Raw genomic sequence first — 27,028 nt, forward strand, 5'->3', positions numbered from 1 at the left:
AGGGCTTGCGGTTGTCCCATTACAACCACGTTCGCATTCACAACAATGACAATGCAGGCAACGCGTGACGCCCAGAGAGAGCATGCGTGCATATCTGCCGCTGGTCAAACATCAAAGATAGTTACGGTCATTATTATAAAAAGCTTTATACACCTCTCGGTCTCCATCTCAGTCTCCAAACATCTTTCTTACTCATAAAAGCATAGGCACGTTTTTCGTTCAGACCTCCTCCTTCCTCGCCCAACCAACAAGAGATCTCCAACCAGCATTTCCCTTACCACCCTCCTCCAAAGCCTTAGCGACATCACCCATGACACGCTTCTCGCTACGTCCCATCTCGACATTGAGCTTGAGCATCCACTGCTCCCACATTCTCGCGCCAACGAGACCTGTCAAGGCGCGGACAGCGGTCGTGCTGCCTGTGAGCGGAGGCTCGAATTGCATGACGGTGCCATCAGTGGTGATGGATCGCTGGACGATGGAGGTGGTACTGGACATGGTAGCCCTCTTGCCTGCATCATTCCATCGAGGAACGACATCGGCAACAGGAAGCACCATCCAAGCGCGCTTGATGTCGCAGAAGCCAGCACGCTTCAGGCGTGGAAGGAAGCTCTTGCCAGCAGCAGGGTCATAGCCACGTGTCTTGAGATTGAAGGCGAATTCGACGCCGAGGGCCTGGCTGACGGCGTCGGTGTGGACCATTTCGGCATCGAGAAGGTCGAACTCGAGGTAGCCGCCTGGCTTCAAGCAGCGAAGGCATTCGCGGAGGGTCAAGTCCCACTCATCAGCGGCGAAACCCTTTGGCCAGGTAGTCTTAAGGTGAGTGTAAAGATTGCGGGCAGAGATGACATCGAAGTGTCCGTCGGCGAAGGGCAGTTCCCAGAGCCTTGGAGAAGTGACAACGTGGTGGTTGATTGGTCCTTCCAGAGACAAGACGTGGGCTTCGATGTCAGAAGCAACGGTCGTGAAAACCTCAGCATTTGGGTGCTCTTGAGCAACAGACCAGGCCCAGCTGCAGTTGACTTGACCAGCAAGATCGAGGATTCTGACGTCCTTGCGGTTCTTGAAGCTTGACACGATTGGGCTGGTGAGGAGCTTGCCTCCATTGACCTCACGCTGAGCAGCAAGATGCCAGTTGGAAGACTGAATCTGCTCAAGTGCCTGGCGTTCTCGGTCGGCGGTCGCAATGAGCTCGGTTCTCTTGTCCTCTGGCGCTACAGGAAGTAGGTTGGAGACTGGTCGCGCAGGTGCTGGTCTCTCGGCAGCGACAATTTCGAATTTGCCCTGCAATTGCTCAGCATGGTTCTTTGGCAAGCTGACACGTCGGACTTGCTCTGCCTCTACGCGGGCTTGACGGTGCTGAAACACATCGCGGGCACGCTGCGAACGCTTGTTGTGGCGCCATGCCTCCCAGAATGTACCATCGTGGATGGGGGAGACACGACGATCTTCAGTTACTGTCAACCCGCCGCTCTTCGGCGATACTGCCTTGGTCTCAGCGAAGCGGACAGACTTCTTGCTTGGCGACTCGAAATCAGCAACCGGAGAAGGCTGCTCGGGGGTCTTGGGTGAAGCGTCCTCAACGTCGGCGAAGGACTTGATGACTTCGTCTTCCTCGCAGATCGCGACCATGTATGCATCCTGAGCAGAGAGCCACAATTGGGTGCGGTCGATATTGGCTGTGGCCGTCTGCTGCAAGGTGTTCTCGTAGGTCTCGTCGATCTCATCAACTTCGCTAATGACATCTGTTGGCGAGAACATGACCTTGCGTGCGGTGATCGGAGCTTCCGTGGAAGTTGGAGATGCGATTGAAACAACGTGCTCTACTGTGTCCTCGGGACGAGCGGACCATGGAACGTTGTAGAATGAGGTAGCGGTGCTTGTGGGCAGGGCAGAGCTGCGTGCAGAGCGGAATGGCACGCCATAAAACTCTGTCGCGGTGCTTGTGGTTGGCGTTGGCTCTGCACCAGCCCAGGTCTTCCTGGCCATGGTGGAGTCGAGCGACGCGAAGAAGCCTCCTGGAGATGGCACGGAGAGTGCAGATAGCTCGTCATCTGCGTCTTCCTCGCTGGGCGGGCAGAGGTTCTGGGTGTCGATCCTGAAGCGGCCAGTGATTGGTGGTGAGTCGACAACCTCTCGCATTTCTGCGGTGGCCTCTTGTGAGATCTCAAGGACCACATGCTGCTCAGACTCTGCTTCGCGAGTGATGTGCTGAAGGAGGTTGATCGAGGATGGGTTGAGCTGGACTGGAGGTTCCCAAGTGTTCTCGTCTTCTGGAGCTTGTGAGATGTCAGGAGTCGAAGGACAGCTCGAATCAGCAAGCTCCTCAGAAGTGAGGCTTCCGTCCAAAGAAGGCGCAGAAGATGTGCTTGGCACTCGCAGGTTCCTTGACTGGAGTTGTGCAAGGATCGAAGGTGAAAGGTTGATGTTGAGGGGCGGTGACAGAGCCGATGCCGACTTCAGCTTCTCGATAGTCGGCCACTGTCCAGGGCTCGGAATGACGATGGATGGAAATCGACTCTTCTGATCCTTCTTGCCCACTCGTCGTTTCACTGAAGTCGATAGCTTGATTGGCACTTCTTCTGACTCGCTCTCGGTGATATCGTAAAGCTCGTCGTAGCTCTCTGAGCTACGCTTGCTCCAGAGAGAGCTCTGGTCGGACTCAGAATCGGAGCTGCTGAGGTTGGGGCTGCTCTCGACGGTGGTGCACGAGGAGATGGCTCGGGGAGTTGGGAAATCATCGCTCATGGGCGAGACGATTTGTACGCGTGCCTGGAGCTTCTGTGGGGGCGCTCGGCGGACTGAGACCTGGAATTCATCCTCGATTACTGTATTACGCATGCCGTTGACCTTGCGAGCCGGCGCAGGTGGCATGAAAGCAACGGGCTGAAGAAATGTCGTGTTCGTCATCTTGTGAGAGTGCTGTGTGATTTTGGAATGATTGTAGGCCGACCTGCGGTGACTGTGTGCTAGTCTTCGATCAACGAAGTGTATACTGAAAGAAACAACAGGAACTAAGCACAAAAGAGAGTAGTAGCTGACACACACCCCGAACGTAAAACAGGTGCAGTAGAGCAGAGGCCTGCGCAGGTCGGGCCCGCGGCGTATGTATACAAACCCCAGTGGCAAGCAGCAGTCGACCAGCAAGCGCCAGCGCAGCCAACTCTCTATCCTCCGCAGGGCGGTTAAATGGACCCACGGTCCTGCGATCAGGACGTGGTCTGGGCTGGCGCTACCACTTGAGCCTCACGCTCGGCCACGAGCCTGGTTGGATCTCAAAAGGATGAGTCTCCACGACTGCCACGGCGGGAGGAAAGGTCTGTGGCACAGCCGTCTGCAGTCGCGGCGCGCGACATCGAATGAAGTGTCCCAGGACGAAAGCTGACAGGACTTGGGCGCTTCGGCAGCCAATCGTCCGGCCAAGGCGTATTATCCGCATACGCTCGCGGCGCAGCACGAGAGTGGTATTACGCCATCAGGCAACGTTCATTAGCAGTCGTAAGATGATCCAGACACGCGATGGGCATCGTTCAGGTGGAAGTGAAGAAGTGGAGGTTTTAGTGTTGAAGGTCAGGGTGCCGGATGCAATAGCGACGTTCTACGTCGGCGTTTGCAAATGACGCACCGCGTTCCCACGCGCTCATCTCTGCTCAAAAGCTTGCCCGGCACCTGGCGCCTCTGTGATATTTGCTGTTCATCAGTCCTCGCCTGTCACGACATACATCGCCTTTGGTGGAGCACACGCTGTCTGGAAATTGCCCAGACCATCCGCTATCTGCAGACAGCAGCCTCTACACTTCGCTGCCTCTCGCCCCGCCTTCGAATCATGGCCCCGCCAGCGATTATCGCGCCCTCGATCTTGAGCGCAGACTTTGGCGCTCTGGGCAAGGCATGCTCTGATACGATCAGTCAGGGCGCAGACTGGCTGCATGTGGACATCATGGACGGGCACTTTGTGCCCAATATGACATTTGGCGCGCCTGTAGTGACCATGATCCGAAAGCATGTGGATCGGCCGCAAGAGGCATTGGGCAAGGGCACATTTGACTGCCATATGATGATTGCTGAGGTATGCTGGAGAGAGCACTAGGCGATACGGTAGGATGGCTGTCGTGCTGACCAGCACCACAGCCAAAGAAGTGGGTGAAGTCGTTCAAGGATGCGGGCTGTGATCTCTACTGCTTCCACTACGAGGCCGCTATGTCTTCCACAGCTGCGGAGTCTCCGGAAGAGCATAGCGACCAGAAGACGAGTCCAAAGGAGCTAATTAGATATATACATGCACAAGGCATGAGGGCAGGCATCGCCATCAAGCCCAAAACCCCAGTGGATGTACTGTATGAGATCTTCGACAGCGACGTCAAAGAGGAGGTCCCTGAGGTGAGTGAAGGGTTGAATCCGCTCCCTTCGTGTATTGTTACTGATCCTTGCGCAGATGGCCCTCGTGATGACAGTTGAGCCAGGCTTCGGAGGCCAGAAGTTCATGCCAGACATGATGCCCAAGGTGGAAGCTCTGCGGGCACGATATCCAGATCTCAACATCGAGGTGGATGGTGGACTGAGCGAGAAGACGATTGACACGGCGGCTGACGCAGGCGCGAACGTGATTGTGGCCGGAAGTGCAGTATTTGGCGCTCAGGACCCAGGACATGTCATCGATGCCCTCAGAGCGGCAGTGGACAAGCGCCGATGACTACCTGCTGGGAGCAGACTATAGTATAGGTAGCCTTGGTACTGTAGTCCTCTCGTAGCCGAGAGCTGTCGCGGGAGATTAGCTGCTCGTTCACAGCTCCGAACGCCTTCTAGAGTCCTGCGCGCAGCGTGGAGAGACCCTGGTCGGTGGAGCAAGTTCGGTCGATGTGCACATTGCTCAGATATGCCGGACTTCGGAAGCAGCACATGTCAGACGTGGCCGGTATTACTGTTGTCTTGCTGCCGTCTTTGTTCTGCAACGTGGCCGCGGACGGGCTGCTCCCAGAGTGTTTATTGTGCACCATTTTCGACCTCGACGGAGGGCCGAGATGAGCTTGGCGATGCAGGCTGTCGCGACCCCGGAAACCTTGATGTTGCTATAGATATACGTGACCCGCGGCGTGAGACACGAGGAACGGTAGCCCAGAGGCTCTTTCGGTGAATTGCACCACCAACATCACCACACGACGCTGCGCATTCGGTGCTGAGCTCGGGCTGCTCGATCAAAAAGGCCACGCCCCCGGCTGCCTGTTCATGTTCAAACACACACATGTCGCGCGTGAACTGAACTTCCATTGAACTCTCTTGCCATGGCGCCTTCCAAGGATGAGGTCGCCAGCGAGGAAATGCAGCCGCTGAACCGCTCGCGAGACACGCCGAGCCCCTACGAAGACGATGAAGGACGGCCATCGGGCTCTTCGGCCAGCACCACTTCGTTTGTTCTCGAGAACATGAACGACAAAGCCAAAGAAGCCTTGTATGCCGATGGGCCGCATACCAAGGAGGACGACGATGGAGGTGACGAGGAGGATCTTGCCTGGCAGACGAAAGTCAAGCCGGTCGATCGTAAAGCGCGACGCATACTATATGTGCTGGTTGCGATAGGTGCCGTAGGCTGGATCGCAGCGCTATTCCTGTTCTTGGGTCAGAACAGGCAGTTGACACACGCCGAACGACCGCACGATCCACATGCTACAAGCACGACAGGGAATGGCAAAAAAGTCACGTTGGAGCAAGTGCTGTCAGGCTCATGGTTCCCGCAACAACACTCAATACGATGGGTTGCGGGCCCTGCTGGCGAGGATGGCTTGCTACTGGAGCGAGGCGGCGCCGATGGACGTCACTACCTGGTTGTCGAAGATGTGCGGTACAGAGGCCAAGACGTAGCGGTGCAGAAACAGAATGCCAAAACTCTGATGCAAAGAGGTGTCTTCCAAGTGGGCGGCGAGACGGTCATGGTTCACGAGGCCTGGCCGAATCGAGACCACAAGAAAGTCCTCGTCCAGAGCGACTACCAGAGCAATTGGAGACACAGCAACACTGGGAGATACTGGATATTCGATGTTGAAAAGCAACAGGGACAGCCGCTCGACCCTGCCAATACCACTGGACGCGTACAGCTTGCGTCGTGGAGCCCGACTGGCGATGCTGTCGTGTTCACACGAGAGAATAACATGTTCATCCGACATCTCGACTCGGACATCGTAAACCAGATCACGACCGACGGCGGCAAAGACCTCTTTTACGGCATCCCGGATTGGGTGTACGAAGAAGAAGTGCTCGCAGATGGTGGTGCGACCTGGTGGAGTGGAGACGGCAAGTACGTCGCCTTTTTCAAGACCGAAGAAAGCAAAGTTCCTACATTCCCCGTGCAGTACTTCTTCAGCCGGCCAAGTGGTAAACAGCCTCTGCCTGGCGAGGAGAACTATCCGGAAGTGCGAAATATCAAATATCCAAAGGCCGGCGCCCCGATGTCTGTCATCGAGTTGTTGTTCTACGATGTCGCCAAGGGGCAAGTCTTCAACGTACCCATCCAGGATGATTTTCCAGACGATGACCGACTCATCACCGAAGTCATCTGGGCTGGTGAGACTGGCAAGGTGCTCATTCGCGAGACAAACAGAGAGAGCGACAAGCTCAAGATGATCCTGGTCGACGCGGAGTCGCGGACTGGCAAGACTGTCCGCGAGCGAGATGTACAGGGTCTTGATGGTGGCTGGTTTGAGGTCAGTCATACCACCAAATATGTACCTGCGGATCCCGCCAATGGACGACCCAATGATGGCTACATCGACACCATCATTGACGACAATTTCGATCATTTGGCATATTTCACACCTCTCGACAATCCGGAGCCAAAGATGCTCACCAAGGGCTCATGGGAAGTTGTCAGCGCCCCTTCTGCTATTGATCTGAAAGCCAACGTTGTCTACTTCATTGGCACGAAAGATGGCAGCACTCAGCGGCACGTCTATACCACGAAGCTGCTCGAAGGCCCATCCAGTGTAACCGCTGTGACAAAGACTGGCGAAACCGGCTATTATGATGCTTCTTTCTCTGCCGAAAGCAAATTCATGTTGCTCACCTGCAAGGGGCCCGGCATTCCATGGCAGAAAGTGCAGTCCACGCCAACGAACAACGAGATTTCTGTTGATGTCACGATTGAGGAGAACACGCGCCTGAACGAACTGGCCAAGAGAACGGAGCTTCCAATCGAGATATACTCCACGATTAATATCGATGGCTTTGACATGAATATCATTGAGCGCCGCCCTCCGCATTTCGATGAGAAGAAGAAGTACCCAGTGCTCTTCTGGCTTTACAATGGACCAGGATATCAACAAGTTGACCGACAATTCACTGTCGATTTCCAGTCTTTTGTTGCAAGTAGCCTTGGGTACATTGTAGTCACCCTCGATGGATTTGGAACTGGTTACCTGGGCCGAGCGCAAAGGACCAAGATTCGGGACAACATTGGTTATTGGGAGGCATACTCTCAAATTGCCGCTGCGAAAGCGTGGAAAGCCAAGAAATACGTCGACTCTGACAAAATGGCCATCTGGGGCTGGAGTTATGGTGGCTTCATGACATTGAAATGTCTCGAACTCGATGCTGGCGAGACTTTCAAGTACGGCATGGCTGTGGCTCCTGTCACCGATTGGCGCTTCTACGACTCTGTCTACACAGAGCGATACATGCACACGCCACAGAACAACCCATCTGGCTACGACAACGCCACCATTTCGGACATGAGCGGCTTGTCAAGCAATGTCCGGTTCCTTGTCATGCATGGCGTTAGCGACGACAATGTGCATTTCCAAAACACCTTGCAACTTTTGGATAAGCTCGATCTTGCAAATGTGAGGAACTACGATGTACACATTTTTCCGGACAGCGATCACAGCATCTTCTTCCACAATGGCCAGGTCATGGTGTATGAGAAGCTACGAGACTGGCTCATCAACGCTTTCAACGGCGAATGGCTGCGCACTGACGACCCTACGCCATTGAGGATTGGCGCGTCTTGAGGTGGAAGAGATGTGTGAACCACACAGAGTCGACACCATACGGTACCCACCATACCATCTACCTCCGCCGATCAACCAGCAAGACTGGTTTCGTTCATAATCGCGGAATCTCCACCTCGAGTATCCAGCATTTCGAATTCTTCAGGACTCATTTACTGCTTGCCCTAAGCCACTCGTCTGGCACACCCGAGGCTATGCACAAAGGAAGCCCTACTTTTGGCTTTCCACCGGGCGATCGAGGAAAGGATCTCGTTACCATGCAGTCTCCAAGAATGTGTGCTTGGATGAGAGCATGCAACGCCGTAGCTTATGATCAAGAGACGTTATTCTTATGATCTGTAAATGCTCGCAAAGAGCATCAAATTTTTTGATACGAGGGGTGTAAAATGAACTGGAGACCACTGCGTCATTGTCGAATAGACTCGATATGTATGTACAGAGAATGAATGTCGGGAGGAGACATTGGATTATGAATGGCTCGATTACCATTTCTTCCTTCTTGATCTGCGAGTGACAGATGAAACGCTTGTCAGCATTTGACAACACAGTGGTTCTGGCGCAGATCCTGCTGTTTGATGTGTTCTATCCGGCGCACCTATCTTGGGCTAAATACACTCATTGAGTCTTTGCATCGTCTATAAATTCTCACTCGAGACCGACGGGAGGTTAGACCTACGAGAAGACACAAATTGGAGGTTCTGCCACCTCAACGGAGCCTGACGGTGCAACGTAATCCTCCGTCCTGATCCTGTTGGTGACAAAGTGTGCACATGGGATTGTCATGAGCATGCTGTCATACAAGGTCTGACACTCGAGAATACAAAAGTGACGTTGAGAACATCAAATGGTATGTGAAACGTCAAAAGGGTGGTGGTATCATCGATTTTTGTCATTGTCCGACTATCATGAGCTCACTAAGAGCGTATAGACATTGTCCATTGCCGAGACTGAAACGTCATCCATGCCAAACCATACCCGTACTCGTCGTCTACTTCAATGGAATGAAACGCGAGGAGTGGGTAGCACCGATACCTGGACGACCGTGCTTGACTGGCTTGCTGTTGAGGCTGTTAGCATTTGCTTCTCGTGTTGATTGCGGTCAAACGTACTATGAGATGGAGAATTCTCCGAGGTAGTGGCCGACCATCTCTGGCTTGATTTCGACCTGGTTGAACTCCTTTCCAGAGTAGACACCGACGACAGAGCCAATCATCTCTGGGACGATGATCATGTCACGAAGGTGAGTCTTGACGACGTCTGGCTTCTCGTTTGGCTTAGCCTCCTGCTTGGCCTTGCGGAGCTTCTTGATCAGGCCCATAGGCTTGCGCTTGAGACCGCGGTTGAATCGTCTGCGGGCACGAGCGTGGACGACATCGCGGAGCTGCTCGGAAGAAAGGTCGAGGAGCCTGTTGCGCATGGCTGTCAGCTGTTGTCCTGGCGCGCTGGTCTCCCACCGCCAACTGGTATGCGCCTTCCACTCACTCATCAAGGTCAATGCCGCGGTAAGAGAACTTGCGGAACGCTCTCTTGCGCTTCAGCTCTGTTGTGACAATTCTGTATTAGCCCGATATCCTATCTTCCAGCACCCCTTCGTGGCCTATCCACAGGGTTTTAACCACTGCGACGTCCGACGGAGGAGCGCCTGATCGTGTCGCGCGATGTGCATACCGGCAGCCTCCTCGGCGTTCTGCGGAATTAACGTCAGCGCATATCTTCAGATCGAGTAGCGTGGAAACTCACGTAGTCTGCGTCAGCCATGTTGTCGGTCGGTCGTTTGGCGATGTGGTTGTCGACTGATGTTCAAAGTCCCTCTTCAGGACTGGCGAGGAATATCTGGTGTGCCAAGAAGAGGTGGCCGCACGGCGCGGGCCGTGTTTCTCGTCCCACGTGATATGGCTCCGAAACACCACTTTGCGGCTCACTTGTTGGACGAATGAAGAGGTGTCGTACAGTCTGGATCACAATATTGTCCTTGTGCACATATTCCGAAGGATTCGTTGTACCAGACAATATATTCACAAGTCGTCTACTATTCTACAATGAATGCAACGCCGATGTTCAGCGAGCATTGATCCCAAGCCTCTCCAAAATCATGGAAAACTCCGCCCTTAAAAGCAGATCGCTATGCAATGCATGAGTGCTGGAAAGGGGGCGAGCCCCAAAACACTCGATCTCGATCCTTCGCCAAAAGTCATTCAATCGTGAAGCCAGCCTGTGGGGGGCTTTCGGCATCTTAGAAGCGCTTACGAGCAGCAGCGCTCTTACTCAATGCTTCAAGCTTCTTCTTGCGCTCCAATTTCTCTCGCCTGTGCCGCTCTTCCTCCTCAAGAGCTTCCTGGTCTTCCTTTCTGGCGGCTCTCAGAGCCAGCTCTTCCTCTCGAGCCATGTCATCGAAACCCGCGTCCATATCATCAGACTCGTCGGATCCGTAACCTTCTTCATCCTCGTCTTCCGCCTCATCCAGATCAGACCAGCTGGCGTAGCCGCCGTATTTGTCTTGGCCAAGACCCTTCTTGGCCACAGGTTTCGAAGGCGGTGCTCCTGGTTCTGCTCGCTTCATGGTTCCTTTGTATGATATCTCAGGCACTACGGGTGTCTTCTTCATAGTGCCCTTGTACGCAGGTTCGGGTACAGTCTTCTTCTGTAGAGCTGCTTTGCCGTCCGCAGGGGTACCGCTCCGGCTCCGGTTCGCCACAGCACCTTGTCCACTCCTTTGCCCAGGCTTTTGTTTCGCTTCCTCATGCTGCTTCAGGCGCTCCTTTTTCGTCAACCTCTCCACCGGTTTGTGCTTGATTGTGTTTGTTCCTGCAGCCTTAACAGCTTCCTGCGCTGCCTTTGCCTTCTCCAGTAGGGAGGCGAATCCTCGCTTCGGCTTCGCCGCAGAAGATGTGGCGGACGCTGTTGCTGGGGCAGATGCACTGGAGGCCGATTTTGCGGGAACTGCTGATGGTCTGACAGGCTCGCTGGGTTGAGCAGGTCTTGCAGTGCCACGGTAGGGTGCACTCGTGCTCGAGCCACCGCTCGCCGTTTTCACCGAAGTACCATTCAAGGCTGGCGGCCGCACGGGCACCTTGACCTCAGTCCGCACCGTCTTTGCTGGAGGCGCTGCGAGTTGCTCGTCCGGCTTTCGCTTCACTCCGGCGGTGACATTGTTCGCGATCGGCCGCGATACCGGCCGCGACACTCCGGAAGTCGCAGGTGGGGGTCTAGTGAGTGGTGGCGCTCCTGGTCGATTCGTAGTCGCTGACGATTTTGGCGCGGGAGCTTGGTTCTGCTTCGAGCCGCCGATGGATCCAAGAAGAGATGTAAAGGACTGCAAGTGAGTCAGACAACTGTGCTCTGCGGCCGTTGGAGGTATCGCCTACCGTCATTTGCGCAAGGCCCTCAGATGCGCGTTACGATCCGGAGAAGGTATGAAATGGCCAAAATCGCATGTTCCCAAAAGTCGTGCGAGAGCCGGTGCGCGGTTGTTAGACGTTGTGGGTAGAGTGATGTTGGACACTTTGTTCGTGTTATATGGGCAGCACGCTCTGGGTTGCCGCTTGCGGCGCGGGATCCGCTTAGATAAGATGTCAAGTCTTGGCACTCCACACTGAGGAAAGAATCAAATGGGCGCGACTAGCAAGTTTGACCACCGACCACGACACGACACCCTTCCTTGAGCTTTAAGGATCAGTCTGCACCCAAGTGCTTAAATCGATTGATTCTCTAGTTCTCCCACCACATTCAACAACAGTACGCGCGCCTCCTTCTGCACCACCGACGCAACCGCAGGACATTGACACTAGCACAGACAACTTCAAAATGAAGCACCTGGCAGCATACCTCCTCCTCGGCCTCGGTGGCAACGAGTCTCCTTCCGCCGCAGACATCAAGAGCGTTCTCAGCGCTGTCGGTGTGGAGGCTGACGATGAGCGCCTCAACAAGCTGATCTCTGAGCTCGAGGGCAAGGACATCAACGAGGTGGGTGCAGACATATTCGGCGTGTCGGGCGCAAGAGCATTTGAACAGTTCGGACTAACACACATCACAGCTGATCGCCGAGGGTTCGCAAAAGCTCGCCTCCGTCCCATCTGGCGGTGCCGCCGCTGGTGGTGCTGCTCCAGCTGCTGGCGGTGCTGCTGGTGGTGCTGCCGAAGCTGCCCCAGAGGCTGCCAAGGAAGAGGAGAAGGAGGAGTCCGACGACGACATGGGATTCGGTCTCTTCGACTAAGCGTATCGCTCACCTGGCTGTCGTGGAGGGAAAAGTGCAAGAAACGGTGTGGAAACATCTGGCCGAAAGTTTGGAACGATTCATGGCTCCGAGTGCATGCGCTGCGGCCATGTCTACACTCTCACGTCACGCTATAGCATGATGCATAGCGCGAAAATGAATGTGCCTGGCCAGGTCCACATGATTACTGTGCCTGTCGTAGCGCTGAGCTGCGATGACGAATGACTTCCTTTTCACTTCTCCCCAAAAAGTGATTTATTTCATGACAAGGTCGCCCTCTCGTAACGTTCATGAGCCATGACATTGTCAAAATGCCCATTGCATGTCTTCCTCTCTGACTGCTGACGTAGACTTCCTACTGTCCGTTGACCAACTCGGTGCCAGGGGCATGGTCAATGGTTTTACGCCGCTGCAAAAGTCCAAATCCCTCGGGTATCTCATGATCTATGCAGACAGTCTTCGCTCACGCATCCCATGCGTTTGTCATATCCAGTACGCCGCGCTGAAAACCAGACTATTCCCGAATTGTTGCTGCGAAGGAATGCGTCCGAGTTCGTGCTTCATCTCCCAAAGTCTCTTCCTATCAGAAACTGCCATGCGCAATGCAAATTACTGCAAAAGAGCCCTGTTTTAAATCAGTAAATAGTGAGACCCTTTTTGATAAGGATGTGAACTCACCCAAGGTAATCCTCGCGGATGCTACCGATGGCATACATGCTGCCCATCTCTCCGCGAATACCCTTGATGCGTAGCCGCACTTGTGCGCCTCGCTCGATGGTCTGGTCCGAATTGTCCGTGAAAGAGGGTGTCGAGCCCTCTACTGAGTATTTGAGAGCAGGTGGGATCATCTGCAATCATTGTCAGACCAGCATGTGTACATGTACGCCTATTTTCCGCTTACCGCTTTGCTCACAAACACACTCAACGCACCCACGTCCACGAAGAACCCGTTATTGACCACACTCGTCACCTGTCCGTCCACCACTTCACCTCTGAAAGGCCGCCATACGATCGCGCGATACGACAGCGTGTACTTGGCCATTCCCGTGCCCGGCACCAGCACCGGCTCACTGATCTCATCGATCTCGATGATTTGAATGATCATTTCCGTGCCCTCAACCTTCCCCTCCATGTCTTCGTAAAGCCTCTCGCGAATCCTGCTGTCTGCAGTGTTGTCGAAGAAAGACGGATGGAGCGTGCAGTCGCGTGTTCGATGCGCGACGAAGAACATGTTGGCGGTTCAGGCGAGGGCAGTCGGAGGTCCAAATGATCGATTCGCTGTTTGCAGAGTGCGCGACCTTGAATACAGTCAAGCCGAGTCGAAGATAGGACGCGACCTCGATCGAAGCTTGCCGCAGACTTCACCAGTGGAAGCTTTTGCACCTGGTCGCAAGGAGTTTTGATGAAGGATCAAATCTCTGTGACGAGATGGTGCAGGTAGCCGAAGGAGGACTCGGTTTGGAGGGAGGGCGGTTCCTTTGTGTGGACGGTGTCGGACAACGCGAGATAATTGTCAAAGCGGGCATGTGAAGACGAGACGTGAATGCTCCATCACGTGACGCAACCAAAGTGCTCCACTGAAACTGCCTCAATCTCAGTCACTACAATCACTTCGACTTAAATGTTGTCGCTGAGAGAGCAGAACTCATTCGACATGATAATAATTCAGCCCGTACTCTTGGTTTCACGACATCTCATAAGGTTCTGGATTCATATTTTCACTGTGCTACAGGTATCGATGTTCATATACTCATAAATCCCTCACTGTGCCGCTTGAGCTTACTCTCACACGGGGTGTGCCGGCACACGGAGTATCGCCATGTCGTCGCTCATATCAGTACTACCAGCACTGCTCCCACAACCGAGCTCATATGGTTCGCCCCGCAGATCTTTACTGGATAGATCCTGGTGAAATGTCGACCTCAGACTCTGTCGCTGGTCTGCCGCAAGTTCGCAGGGTTGCACAGCACGTTCTTCCACCTGTGGTTGCGCCTTGTGACCGGAACATCCAGAATCATCTGACACGCCATAGCTGCCTTCCGACTTGCCACGCAGCTGCGCGACGCCGAAACCAGTGTTGAAGTTTTCAGTGAAGGTCTTCAATGCTGAGAACGTGCTATTGCATTGGGTCAGTTGACGGAGTGTACGTTCTGACTTCGTCTGCTCACCTCGCTGCTATCGCGTAAGCGAGTTCTATCTCCATCCAGATGTTGACGAGTGCGCTGTCGAGCCCGGCGTCGGATTCTCGTCCACTCAAGCGCAAGGTATAGTGACTTCTCGCTATTGAGAAAGCTAGGGTGCTACACAAGATTGTCAACACCCCCATGAAACACCAAGGACAGCCTCGCATCACTTACGGAAAACGAACCCAGAAGGCAGTGACAATCACTGCCTTTCGCAACAGTCGCATCTGGAGTCCCCAGACCAAATGTACAGGTAGGCCCAGTAGTAAAGCTTCCGTGACACAATCAAAGACTGTTATGATCTGCCAGCGAATGTGCTATGTCCCGTCAGCTGTCGCTCCGCTTTGACCAGGTCAGACAAATTACCTGTGAACTACAAGTCGACCTGTTGATTTCGAATGCCCCTGATGGAAGCCAAAGCCATTAGTACATAGCTGCATCGTGCATGCTGACTTTCCTGCGCACATCATCAATGCGCTAGAGGCATTCTGATGATTGCCTTCCAATACTGCATCTAAGGAGACATCGATATACGCACAGTAGTAGCCTGAGGCACTCGAGCAGCCAGCCGTAGCAACAATAATCGAGACCAAGCCGAGCGCAGCGACAATGCCATTGCAAACATGGTAAAGCTTGATTTGAGCAGGAGCTTGTGTGATACGACTCAGGAAGGCTATCATTGCAATTTTCGACAGATACAACGTAATGAGAAACAGGACCAAGCTAGCGACCGAAGCCTGCATCTGTCAGCATGGTGTCAAACTATGGCTTATCTGGTTTGTACTTGATTCAGATTGCGCAAGTCATCCTGCACGGCGATCCTCGTCCAAGGCTTGCCGAGACCCTTTGCATAGCTCACGTAGCTTGCGCCGATTTGTCCAAGAGAAGTGATTGTGGCCGCTGCGATTATGGCATCGTCGGAGCCATAGGCATGCCTGCGTATCCATAACCGGATGATGGCGACGCAAATGGTGAATACTAGACAGATGCTGATCGTGAAGCTCACAGCGTTCTGGTAGCCTTCACGGCGCGGCATGCTTCATTAGTTGCTTGGGCGAATCAATGATTGAGACGACCACCTGCTGTTGAGACTGCAAGGCTCCGCACAGAAAAACGCAAATGAGAACCGAGCAATCGGACAGATCTTGGGAGGGGAGAGTGGACCGAAGGTGTGTTCATTGCAGACTTCTCGAGCTCTTGAGAGATAATCGTCAAGCAGATGGATGGGTTCCAGTGTCACAATGTGCGGCCTAGTGCGGTGTAACAGCATGAAGGTCCACCAATGCCGCAGACAGCGGCAAACTTTGTGCTTCTCGAGACGGCGGCGAGGTGCATGGTCGCTCGTTGCTCATGGTCTTTCCTGCTGAGAACAGAAGTTGGATCAGGGAAATGTCTTTGTGCCGGGCCTCGAATTGCCATGCGAACTCCAGCGGGCGGATCGGATGTAGACGCTATCAGCAAACAAATGAGTCTGGTGCCATGGAGCTACTACTGCAGTGATGATCTTCGAAAGTAATAGCTGCAGTTCTGTGCCACTGTGGCCAGCGGGACGATGTCCGTGCTACGTCGCACAGTCCCAGAAACCGACTCCAGCCTATGCGGTGATACAGGGTTTTATCTGCAAGGGCAGCAGTTACTCCATGCAGACAACCTGTCAAGCGCAAGAAGATGAGGCAATTCCAATAAGTTTCTCTGCAATGTGCCGCCCGCGTTACCTCGCACGCCTGTCCGCGTCGTCGTATCTGCGCAAAGAAGCAGGAAAATACGGCCGCCACAATGCCGCTGCAGCTCGGCACTCTGTACAAAGAGTGACAGTCTCGGCAACTCGCTTCCGCTCTCCACAAGAAACGACGGGCCTGTCTGTTGTACGAAATGCATGTGGCTAACGGACCTTGCTCGGCATCCAGATTCGTGAATCGACATTCAAGAAGTCCCTGAACTTCCGTCGTTCGTGCCGCTTCCTTTTGCTGCGCTACTTCCTATCATATCCTTTTGATCGAAAGAAGAGCTACGAAACGATGGGACCAGACAGGAAGCCGGAAGATGGAATTTCCGTTCGGAGCATCCATGAAGTCGAGACTGCTGCTGTCGAGAAGAAGGGCGGCACCATAACTGATGGCTATGAAATGTCCAGGATGGGTGAGTCAACGATATGACTTGGGGGCGGTGGCTTGGTACGTGATGACTGACATTCCATACCATGCGCAGGTAAGAAACAGGAACTGCGTGTGAGTGGCAGCGAACGGTGTCTGACTCAAATGCGGCTGACATAGATGGAGCGCAACTTCAAATTTGTTGGTATGTTCTGCGCAAGAACGTTGAAGTCGCAGTGCTGACTGGCTATGCTTTTCAGGAATTGTCGGCTTTGTGACGATATTGCAAGCAACGTGGGAGAACGTGCTTCTCGCGAACTGGTTCGGACTGTATAACGGCGGGTAAGTCTGATCGTTGGGTGGCATATACTCCCAAAAACATTTGTTTGACACATCGGCTTACCGTCACCATTTCTTGTTAGCACTGCTGGCGTCATTTGGTGCACGATCGCCGTATGGCTGCTGATGCTCTGTATGATCGCGTCACTGGCTGAGATGGCTTCAATGGCACCGACAGCCGGTGGACAGGTGAGTTTGCGAATGGTCGGCTCCGGATGCGGCATTGCACAATCGACGCTGACTCACGGATAGTATCATTGGTAAATTATCCAGCATCCAAGGCGGGCTGCTTGGCGCAAGCGAGTTTTGCTAATCTGGTCTCGACGTCTAGGGTATCCGAGTTCGCCCCTCCGTCTCTACAGAAGCCACTCAGTTACGTTGTTGGATGGTGCTGCTGCCTTGGCTGGATCGCCGGAGTGCCTTCTTGTTGCGTCCAGCTAGCTGGCATGGTGCAGACGATGATTCTTCTGATGCATCCCGAAGCGGACGTATCGCGCTTGTATCAGGCTACGCTGCTGCTTTACTGTTTCCTCGTTCTCTGCGTCGGGTTCAACATCTTCTGCGCCCAGCAATTGCCGCTGGCCGAAGGTATATTGCTATTCGTCCATGTTCTGGGGTTCTTCGTAAGCAAGTTTCCGAGTCACTCATTACCATTCTGACAAGAGTCAGGTCTTTCTCTTGGTTTTCTGGATCATGGCTGATCACGCACCGGCCGAACGTGTCTTTCGCGAGTTCCACGACGGCGGAGGTTGGGGTAGCACTGGTCTTTCTTGCCTCGTTGGGCTAGCTACGCCAGTCTGGTGCTTCATTGGACCTGACGCCGGAGCGCACATGTCGGAAGAATTGAAAGATGCATCCCTGCAGCTACCTCGTGCGATGATGTGGGCGACGGTACTGAATGGCATACTTGGCGTCACGATGCTCATCAGTTTCTGTTTCTGCATTCAAGATATTGAAAGTCTTGTGAGCATGGATTCAGACTTTCCCATCATCGAGGTGTTACTCAATGCCACTGGATCGAGGGCTGCGACCTGTGTGCTCGGCGCCATGTTGGTGGTACTGCTTTTCTTCTCAACCGTCACTACCACAGCCAGTGCTTCGAGACAGGTCTGGGCGTTCTCGAGAGATCAGGTAGGTGCCAAATTGATCAATGAGGACGCATCACTAAGATTTGCAGGGCTTCCCGTTCTCGAAATGGATCCGCTTCGTGAAGCCCGGGGTGAACATTCCCACCAATGCGATCCTGTGTGTCGGGCTTGTAGCTGCGGTGGTGTGAGTACCGATTGTCTGTGGGCGAGAAGAAACTTCCGCTAATGTTGGTGAACAGTTCCGCGATCAACTTCGGCTCGGGTACAGCCTTTAACGCCGTGGTCGGTGTCTCCAATGCTGCTCTCGGCTTCTCGTACATCGTCTCCATTGGTTGCATCCGGCTGAAAAGATTTCGCGGTGAGGAGCTCCTACCGGCACGCTGGTCGCTCGGACGTTATGGTGCCGTGATCAACGACATATCACTTGCATTTCTGGTGATCGTTTTCGTGTTCTCTTTCTTCCCGACAGATGTCATCCACGGCAACGAGCAGTGGGCAGAGAGCTTCAATTGGGCCATCGTAAGTGACTTACCCGCGGCTGGCTGATCTGCTTCGACGCTAATGAGAACATCTCCGTTCGCAGGTGATTTTCGGTGCGACCTGCTTGTTGGCCCTGGCGTACTATATGCTAGGAGGAGGACGCCAAAAGTATATCTCTCCAGCGTCGCTGGTCAAGCAGGAATAAGTGTGGTGTGGGTGGCTGACAAATGTGTACGGGCGGCATGCCAAACTAGAGCATGACATAGCGTGCTCAGTTGATGGATGTGGTGTTTCTCCTCGTGTGTATAGAGATTGTGAGCATGGGAAGTCGTTGGCAAAGTAGGTGAGGGAAAGATTGAGATGGACAGTCGGCAGCAGCCGGCTTTTGCGCCATGCACTTTCCTCTTTGTCATCCAGACCAGAACACGCTTGCCAGGGTAGTGACAGCCAAACCCATCCCCATACTGCAACTACTCATGTCATGGAATCCTCAGTCACGTCGCTCACTGCCGATTGACAGTCCATCGCGACTGATACTCGCCAACGAAAGAACGCGTCTCCGGGTCGTGCAACACGGTGTTGCACGCAGCCTGCGCACTGACAGGGATACCATGGATCCGTTCCTCGCCTCCAATCTCGCCCTAGGGCATTGTATCAACCACGACATTCTCCAACTCGTGTCCGCACCATTTCCTTTGCTACTCTCACAGCATGTTTCCACTCTCGTTCCAGTCGCTCGTTTGCATTGCTTTCTTCCTTCTGCAGTATTCAGTCTCAGCACAGCACCAGGAACATCCCAGCCATACCCATTTGCACGCGGGAGTGACACAAAACGGTGGCAAGTACGATTATACGAACGGAAGCCATTCACCCTCGTCCGCTCTAGAGTTTGTACCTGGGCCGGGTGGTTGTTCAGCGTCACAATCTTATCTTTCAGGGCAATACTGGCTCCCGAATCTACCTGCAAAGAACGATGGTCGTTCTCCCTTCCTGGTGAATGGCGAAAACTATCGGATTTTCAGAAATGTTAAGGACTATGGGGCAAAGGGAGATGGTCAAACGGACGACACAGACGCTTTCAATCGTGCTATCTCGGAGTGCGTAGCTCATCAGCGACCGTGGTGATGTCCGCTAATGTTGGAGCAGCCAAAGCCGTATGGGAGGTGGAAAGGGCAGAGCAGGCCAGTGTGACGCGCAGCACAAGTATCAACAGCGACTGACTGGTCCCTCTAGGTAGCACTGGTCAGCCAGCATTGATCTACATCCCTTCGGGAACCTACATCGTCTCCTCCACTGTTCAATTATGGATTGGGACACAGATCATTGGCGACGCGCTGGAACCTCCCGTCATCAAGGCCTCATCTATCATGAGAAACGGCACTCAGCTTATATCGGCCTTTGATTTTGCGTTGCAAAGTACCACAAATTTCTACGTTGGCATTCGCAACATTGTCCTCGACTCGACGGACGTGGCGCCCAATAAGACCATCTTCTGCCTCAATTGGGCTGTGTCACAGGCAACAAATCTACTGCACGTCAACTTCACTATGCCCAGAGACAGTCAGCATATTGGTATCCATATGGATGGTGGCAGTTCTGGAGGTGGAAGCGGACTCTTCATGGTCTGTGCCTGCAGAATCAAGGCGATTAAATGGCAACGTCGCTGACGAAGACTTCTTCCAGGGCGACCTGACCTTCTCAGGCGGACTCATTGGACTTGAATACAACAACCAACAAGTAAACTTATCTCCCTGACGGCAAAGTCCATGCTAATGCAGACCTAGTACGCGTTGAGGAATTTGCGATTCGATAGCGTGAAAACAGCCATCGCTGTGAAGCACGCTTTCACGGTGACTATGCAAGACATCTACTGCTCCAATGTTAAAATATGTGTCGACGCTGGCGTCAATGACGTTCCAGGGGGCTCCATCAGTCTTCTGGACAGTGTCTGCGATGGGTGTGGTGTGATGGTCAATGCAAGTACTTCAGTCATGCTCGAGAACCTGGAAACACACAATTCCGGCCCAATCATTCGCGTAGATGGACGAGAAAAACTTATTCGAGATCTCTGGGGCAAGAGTTATGTTCTTGGAAACGCGGACAGAACGAATGGCAGCATGATTTCGGCGACCAACGGCAGCTTGATCCGACCTATTCGGCGAGACAGCAGTTTGGTTGACGAGAACGGACGTTATTTCACCAAAACCCAGCCTCAATACACCAATTTGCCATTGTCCGCGTTCGCCTCAGTCAAGGACGCTGGTGCAGTTGGTGACGGCGTCACTGAGTGAGTTGCTTGTGCCCTAGCCTCTCCAACGGCAGATACTGCTGTACTACAAAACTGACACGCAATAGTGATACTCAGGCTATCCAGCAGGCTCTGCTGTTAAACGCGGACTGTAACAAAGTCACATTCTTCCCTCACGTATGCTGTCCTGAGCCTACGGAACCGGTTTGACGAATTCGCTGACTGAATGTCGCAATAGGGCGTGTACGTGGTTACCGGTACTTTATATGGTATGATATCTCCATGACGAGCTGGCAGAAATCATGAGCAATCGCTAATGCTGCGCTCTCTGACCTACAGTGCCACCTGGCAGTCGCCTTGTTGGCCAAGTGCTGTCCGTAATCACTGCATCCGGAGATCGTTTCGCCAACGAAGATGACCCTCAGCCCATGTTGCGAGTCGGACAGCCTGGTGAGAGAGGTGTTGCAGAATTCAGCGATCTTCTCTTCTCCGTGGCAGACGTGCTACCTGGTCTGATCGTAGTCGAAGTCAACATGGCCGGAGAGCATCAAGGGGACGTATCTTTTCACAACGTTCGTACGTACAACCCAAGGCAGACTTCCACTTCACGTACAAGTCATACTGATTCTTCACTGCGTTGCTTGCAGACTATCGCGTTGGCGGAGCACGGGATTCACTCCTTCAAACCTCGTGCCAGGAAATCAGCAAGCCGTGCAAAGCAGTGTTCATGGTCATGCATCTTAGAGAGACGAGTTCGACGTATATCGAAAACAGCTGGCTGTGGACCGCAGATCATGATCTGGACGACTCCTACAACCAGCAAATTGGCACCGGGAGAGGGCTGTACTCGGTGTCGCAAGGTCCAACCTGGCTGGTTGGCACAGGATCTGAACACCACGTTTTCTACGCGTAAGTCACGACTTTCCTGCAAGAAATTGCAATCCTGCTGATCAAGTTTCACAGATACCAATTCGAGAACGTCAAACATGTCTACGCCGCTCTTATGCAAGTCGAATCACCATACTGGCAGCCATCTCCCCGAGCACCTGCTCCATGGGTACCACAGACAGCAACCTGGAACGATCCCGACTTCTCCAACTGCCAACAGAACGTCTCTCAGTGCTACATGCAATGGGCTCTCCGCATTCTCGGTGACGAGACCGAGGGACTGCATCTGTATGGGATGGGATTCTGGGTATTCTTCAGTAAATTCCTCAACACTCAGCATTGACTTCGAAAGATGTGATAACGCTGACTATATGCATAGATGGACCAAACTATGGCGCATGTGCAGGGCCCAACGGTTCCTGTCAAATCAACATCGTGGAGCTCGACGATGAATTGCAAAGCGATAACGACGTTGCGTTGTACAATCTGAGTAAGCCACCTGCTGATGATGTCTTCCGTACCAAAAGGACGAATGGCTGACGTTGCTGGTTTTACCACGTGCAGATACCAAATCTGTGCTGAATATGATCTCCGATTCGAACGGTACGGTTTTGGCCACGCAGGATAAAAATAGTGGGAGTTGGGGAGGCGTTATTGTGGCGTATCGAGATTTTTGAGTTGGATGTGTGAGGCATATTGACAGACTTGTGAGCATGCGATGCTCAGGTGGGTTGTGCTGTCAGAGCGTACTTTGTGATCAACTTCAAAGGCATCAAACTCAATGGATTGTGGTATAGGAATTGCCGTTGAGAAGGCAATCTGTGTGTGTACCTCGCGGATACCTCCGGACTGCCCGCCCCGAGATCCGTTCCATCATTCGTTCTCTCGTGACCGCTACCGCACCGCAGTACACTCCGGCGATATAGTAATCAGCTTGCGCTCGAATTTGTAGTCGACAACGTTTCCCGAAGTTGAGACGGCTTGTGCTAGGGGTGAAGTATGTACGCGTTGAGTGTCGATGGTGGCTAACATCTAGCATGTCCGTGTCCATCACCTATCGGGCTTGCATTCCAGATTTCTAGAAGACGTGGGAGTGGATGCTGGAAGTGTGGGGAACCTGGTCATGGGATAAAGGATGGTTTGTATTTTGTGGAGGTTAAGAGTCCAGCAAGCGATGGTTGATGATTCGGAACAAACTGATTCAAGGTTGTTGGGTGTCTGTGAAAAGAGAATATGCGTGTTAGCTTCGCTGGAGAAAGTGTTTGTCAATGATAGCTGTGAATTGAAAAGATCGATGGCAGTGAGACGTGTACAACAGTGCGATAGCAGGACCAGAAAGGGAAGAAACGCTGAAAAGTATATCTTGACTGTTTGCACTCGCCCAGCCAACTGTACTGAGTCGAGAACGAAAGTTCCCTGCTCCTTACGTGATTCGAGTCGATAGAGCACACCTCTTACGAAGTCTTGATGGGTATCTAGCCACAGTGATAAGCTGAAATGTCACCGCTTCGTCCAGCTCTCACGGCAGCACGAGAACGGTGAGGAAATGCAGTTCTATGCGACGTTGACGCTCATTCTCTAAACGAAAGCGGGATCGTATAGGCACCATCGAGAACCATCAGAAACGACGACAGATGGCGCTCCGCCTTCCTACCTCCGACCTGCATTCATGTTTATTATTGTGAGAGCAGAATGCTGTAGCTCACCCTGTACATGAGACTGTTCCGATTCGACCCGACATGTATAAGCTACAAGCATCACAGCACATGCATGAGATATACTTTAGGATCCTTTTGATGAAGACGAGCATCGCCGAACTTGGACCTCGGACGTCTTCTGCCATCGCGATGCCGGAGCAGGTGAACGCGTCTTCAGATCTCTTGTATGTAAAAGGAGGTGTCCTGGTGACTTTGCCAACGCCAACGTAATGACCGTGCGTGGTTGGCGGTTTTTGATGGCGCGCACGTGCTGGAGGCAGGCAAAGCCGTGGTACTGCGAGCAGGATGCCGCGCGTGAGACGTGCGCGCACTGCTGAGTATGATGGGCCGCTGTCCACGCGAAAAGACGGTGTGAGGCATAGTAGATATTGCAGCAGGCGAGGTCTGTGGTCGGTGTATGATGCAGCAGTAGAAGGAGTGAAAGTGATCGACACTGGCCGAGGCAGCGTGGGAGCGCAGCACTTCCATCTGGTGGTGGTGATGCTCCGTGGTCGCCGGGCAAGAGGACTTCACATGGAGGGAATAAGGAGGCTCGTCATCGGGTGCTTTCGTTTCAGCGCACAATTTCCAACTCGTGGCTGAAACAGACTTTCACCCTACAGGCGTTAGGTGCGGTGGGTGGACGCCATCTGGCTTGTGCCGCCTGCCCGTGGGCAGCAGAGCAGGAGAGGCATGCACCAGCAGCATGAAGAGCGCTGGACCGTATCTTTCCGAGCGCGCTGAGTGGCCGCTGATGCAGACAGCTCTGCGCAGCGCTGTCAGATCGGAAGCAGCTCGATCGTGGGCGAGCAGGGAGACGCGGTGGGGGGAACGAGCAGCAGCAGTGTCTCGACTCTCTGCATTTACATTTGCTGTCGATCGTGTCGGCTTGGGGTGCGTGGCCCACCAGCGCCACCTCATCCACTTTATTATACCTGGCCCAGACTACTTTCAATTCTCTTCATTAATTGTCTGGCGCGCTGTTGACGTCCATTGCTCTCCAAACAGGCACCATTTCTCCCAAATACACGATTTGTTTCGCGTCGACGTTGGCTCCTGGAACCCGCCCACGCCTAGAGCGAAAACGAGCTTCAGCGCTGCGCTGCACCCTGTTGATCTCACCTGACCATCGTCATCCTCAACGAGCAGCCGCGATTGTTCCATTGGCCTCGCCAGTATCGTCGACCTGTCGTTGTGGAGCTCGCACGCACTGCACACCGCACCATACACACACCACCCGCACACATTCTCCGACCTCCAAGCCCGACGTCCCTGTCCGCACTTCCCCAGTCCAGCCTGGTCGGCTCTTACACCGCGAGACTTCGACGCGCATGAGCACTGCTCCGTCCTTCCACAACGCTTGGGCCCTGTGCCCGCCAACACGACATGTCGTCCTCCCCACCGCCGCAGCGGAACGCACCTCGACGTTTCGCTCCGGAGCCCGTAGAGACGACCACTAGATCCTCCAAGCAGGCCCGCAAGCATTCGCCCGATGACCAGGAGCCGCCCAAGGTCCGACGCTTCGCACCCGAGCCCATTGAAACCACCACCAAGTCTTCTCGAGACAAGCCTGCCAGCCCTCCGAGTGACGCAAAGCCTGCTGCACGCCGCTTTGCCCCACAGCCTATTGAAACGACGCACAAGAGCAGCAAGGACAAGTCGGAATCCAGGCGGAGTGACAGTGGCAGCGGGGCTCACATACGCTTCAAGCCACAGCTTGTAGAGACCAGCTACGGCAGTAATCGGTCGTCTCGCAACAGCAGTCGCAGGACTAGTCAGCACAGCGACGCTGGATCTGGAGCAGCGACCGAACACGCCAAGTCGCGTAAATTCCAGCCCGAAGTGTTATCTTCCGCGAAGCGATCAAGGAGAAAAGGCGACGCCAACGATCAGATTTACCAGGACTATAAGACGGAGGACGGTTTCGTAATACACGCACGGGAGCATCAGCGCCATGCAGGCAAAAAGGTCGGCAACCCTGAGGCTTTCCTCGAGGATGAGAGCAAATTGGCCTCGTCTTCGAGAAGCCGTGAAATTCCACCACATATGAGACGTCCAATATCTCCATTTGATGGCAGTGCACCAGCTCGCCCTGCGGTGCAACCGGAGCGAACGCATTCGTTCCGGTGTCCCGAACTCGACACGATCGAGAGCTCTGAAAGTGAAGGCGACTCGGGCTCGTCCTCACGCAGGTCCTTCAGCCCCGGCCAAGGCTCTCCGATCACCGCATCCGAATCGTCGTATCCACAAGAGTTCTACAAGCATGCTACGCGAATGCGCGAGAGCGTGGATGAGAGCTTCAGCCATTATCTGTTGCAGCTGGAACAAAAGAAGGCCCAGCGTCGCTTGCAAGAGGCAGCGCTCGCGGCTTTCCCCAACTCTGACTTCCACGAACCTGTCCATCACTATGTTAACAGCGAGCAAGACAGCAGTGAGGAGATGGAGATCGAGGATCGGCCAGTGACGTGGGAAGGCTTCGACGAGGAAGAATTCTTCAATCGCGCTGCAATGCGCAGAGAAAGCACGGGCAGAGTTCCGTGGGAGCAGCTGGAAATGCAGCGCCACGCGGAGCAGTTAGAGCAGGAGCGCAATGCCAACAAAACAACAGAAAAGAAAAAAGACAACAACAACTCACCATGGTGGAATCCAGCTGCTGCGCTGTCAATTCATCAGCAGGACAGTGAGTTGACGTCCATGCGCGATCGCGCTCGTCCGCCGATGCTGGGGCGTGACTTGGTGTTTCCGCGATGCCCGTCACCTGAGCCAGCTCGATTCGACGTGACCCAGAGTTGCGAGACACTTCGTAAGCAGATGTGTTATCTCAACGAACAGTCAAATGCAGAATCTGGCAAAGGCGGACTTTGGTGTGCTGCACCTGCGAAAAAGACCGAACAGAAATCGTCGCCGAGTAAGAGTCCATCGAAAAGCACAGCTGCAAAAGGTCTCTGGGGTGGTTTCTGCATTAACAAGGAGGACACTACTTCCAAGGCATTATCTCCGCCTGCTGGACCTACTGGACTAATGACGCCTGCTCCTCGAGCCGATAATGGCAATCCATTTGAGCAGTCCTTCGCTCAGCGCAACGGAGCGAATATGACATTGGCCCCACCCACACCGCCGGAGAGCGTTGATCTGAACCGACTGGACGCCATGCTCATGACTGAGAAGGAACTCTCCGCTCAGATCGAACGCGAGTATCCAGATTCCTTCGTCACACAGGTGTACAATTACCTGTCTCTCGGATATCCCTCGCTAGCTCGACCCTTTGACGATGAATTGTCAAAGATCAGCTGCATCCCCGTGTCTGAACTTCGAGAAGACGATGTCAAAGCCAAGCAGAGTCCACGAGGTTACATCCGCCTAGGATCAGATTTTGAAGGCGGTGGTGGACAAGGTCTTACCACACAAGACTGCAAACGCTGGCTGGCCCTGAGATTATACATCCATGAGTGGGCCAAGCAGGAGAAGAATTTTGACAAAACAGATGCGCCAGGTGGAAACTGGGCTACTACGCAGCGAAGAGGAAGTTGGGCGATTTAGGCCCTTCATTTTTGGAAAGCACGACTATTACTTATGCGGCAGAAGCTTTGCATGTTTGTTTGATTGTTTCTGGTTGTGGTTTTCGCACACACAATGGCGCGGCGTTCTGGGTGGGACTGGGGCGTAAGGCGGCACACTTGAATGGCCGTCCGCTCTTTTAATTTTGATTTGCTTTACCGTTCATTCATGATAGACGGCCGGCACATTGGAGATCGTTTCGAGTGGCGGCACAGAAGGGGCATGTATGTGTTACTAGCTA

At 53.6% G+C, this 27,028-nt stretch overlaps 11 protein-coding genes across 11 annotated transcripts; 6 read left to right on the forward strand and 5 right to left on the reverse strand.

Moving 5' to 3' along the window:
• Positions 1–219: 219 nt before the first annotated feature.
• CKM354_000388000 (uncharacterized protein) lies at positions 220–2,910 on the reverse strand (the record flags this gene model as incomplete). The annotated part of the gene is made up of 1 exon (XM_044799098.1): positions 220–2,910. One exon carries the CDS (start codon positions 2,908–2,910, stop codon positions 220–222), a length of 2,691 nt encoding a protein of 896 aa, XP_044655033.1.
• Positions 2,911–3,826: 916 nt separating this feature from the next.
• CKM354_000388100 (ribulose-phosphate 3-epimerase RPE1) lies at positions 3,827–4,693 on the forward strand (the record flags this gene model as incomplete). Its single annotated transcript, XM_044799099.1, has 3 exons — positions 3,827–4,069; positions 4,132–4,380; positions 4,436–4,693. 3 exons carry the CDS (start codon positions 3,827–3,829, stop codon positions 4,691–4,693), a joined length of 750 nt encoding a protein of 249 aa, XP_044655034.1.
• A 589-nt stretch (positions 4,694–5,282) lies between these two features.
• On the forward strand, positions 5,283–8,000 carry CKM354_000388200 (uncharacterized protein; the record flags this gene model as incomplete). Its single annotated transcript, XM_044799100.1, has 1 exon — positions 5,283–8,000. The coding sequence occupies one exon, from the start codon at positions 5,283–5,285 to the stop codon at positions 7,998–8,000; it is 2,718 nt and encodes a 905-aa protein (XP_044655035.1).
• Positions 8,001–8,988: 988 nt separating this feature from the next.
• Positions 8,989–9,758, reverse strand: CKM354_000388300 (ribosomal 40S subunit protein S15; the record flags this gene model as incomplete). Its single annotated transcript, XM_044799101.1, has 5 exons — positions 8,989–9,058; positions 9,110–9,406; positions 9,483–9,540; positions 9,669–9,687; positions 9,741–9,758. 5 exons carry the CDS (start codon positions 9,756–9,758, stop codon positions 8,989–8,991), a joined length of 462 nt encoding a protein of 153 aa, XP_044655036.1.
• Positions 9,759–10,233: 475 nt separating this feature from the next.
• CKM354_000388400 (uncharacterized protein) lies at positions 10,234–11,371 on the reverse strand (the record flags this gene model as incomplete). Its single annotated transcript, XM_044799102.1, has 2 exons — positions 10,234–11,313; positions 11,366–11,371. The coding sequence occupies 2 exons, from the start codon at positions 11,369–11,371 to the stop codon at positions 10,234–10,236; spliced, it is 1,086 nt and encodes a 361-aa protein (XP_044655037.1).
• Positions 11,372–11,804: 433 nt separating this feature from the next.
• Positions 11,805–12,213, forward strand: CKM354_000388500 (uncharacterized protein; the record flags this gene model as incomplete). The annotated part of the gene is made up of 2 exons (XM_044799103.1): positions 11,805–11,963; positions 12,034–12,213. The coding sequence occupies 2 exons, from the start codon at positions 11,805–11,807 to the stop codon at positions 12,211–12,213; spliced, it is 339 nt and encodes a 112-aa protein (XP_044655038.1).
• A 674-nt stretch (positions 12,214–12,887) lies between these two features.
• Positions 12,888–13,444, reverse strand: CKM354_000388600 (DNA-directed RNA polymerase II subunit RPB7; the record flags this gene model as incomplete). Its single annotated transcript, XM_044799104.1, has 2 exons — positions 12,888–13,061; positions 13,115–13,444. The coding sequence occupies 2 exons, from the start codon at positions 13,442–13,444 to the stop codon at positions 12,888–12,890; spliced, it is 504 nt and encodes a 167-aa protein (XP_044655039.1).
• A 554-nt stretch (positions 13,445–13,998) lies between these two features.
• CKM354_000388700 (uncharacterized protein) lies at positions 13,999–15,432 on the reverse strand (the record flags this gene model as incomplete). The annotated part of the gene is made up of 6 exons (XM_044799105.1): positions 13,999–14,329; positions 14,382–14,513; positions 14,571–14,713; positions 14,763–14,800; positions 14,935–15,133; positions 15,181–15,432. The coding sequence occupies 6 exons, from the start codon at positions 15,430–15,432 to the stop codon at positions 13,999–14,001; spliced, it is 1,095 nt and encodes a 364-aa protein (XP_044655040.1).
• Positions 15,433–16,414: 982 nt separating this feature from the next.
• CKM354_000388800 (uncharacterized protein) lies at positions 16,415–18,601 on the forward strand (the record flags this gene model as incomplete). The annotated part of the gene is made up of 11 exons (XM_044799106.1): positions 16,415–16,535; positions 16,605–16,624; positions 16,670–16,694; positions 16,750–16,831; positions 16,912–17,017; positions 17,081–17,088; positions 17,160–17,451; positions 17,498–17,959; positions 18,006–18,100; positions 18,156–18,435; positions 18,500–18,601. 11 exons carry the CDS (start codon positions 16,415–16,417, stop codon positions 18,599–18,601), a joined length of 1,593 nt encoding a protein of 530 aa, XP_044655041.1.
• Positions 18,602–19,107: 506 nt separating this feature from the next.
• On the forward strand, positions 19,108–22,209 carry CKM354_000388900 (uncharacterized protein; the record flags this gene model as incomplete). Its single annotated transcript, XM_044799107.1, has 12 exons — positions 19,108–19,493; positions 19,543–19,577; positions 19,630–20,018; positions 20,080–20,133; positions 20,181–20,683; positions 20,752–20,821; positions 20,883–20,913; positions 20,984–21,220; positions 21,292–21,553; positions 21,608–21,849; positions 21,912–22,022; positions 22,097–22,209. The coding sequence occupies 12 exons, from the start codon at positions 19,108–19,110 to the stop codon at positions 22,207–22,209; spliced, it is 2,433 nt and encodes an 810-aa protein (XP_044655042.1).
• A 2,406-nt stretch (positions 22,210–24,615) lies between these two features.
• On the forward strand, positions 24,616–26,769 carry CKM354_000389000 (uncharacterized protein; the record flags this gene model as incomplete). Its single annotated transcript, XM_044799108.1, has 1 exon — positions 24,616–26,769. One exon carries the CDS (start codon positions 24,616–24,618, stop codon positions 26,767–26,769), a length of 2,154 nt encoding a protein of 717 aa, XP_044655043.1.
• Between the last annotated feature and the right edge of the window lie 259 nt (positions 26,770–27,028).

This window comes from Cercospora kikuchii (genome assembly GCF_019650295.1).
Source record: "Cercospora kikuchii DNA, contig_00002, whole genome shotgun sequence".
In the NCBI taxonomy this organism is placed as follows: Eukaryota; Fungi; Ascomycota; class Dothideomycetes; order Mycosphaerellales; family Mycosphaerellaceae; genus Cercospora; species Cercospora kikuchii.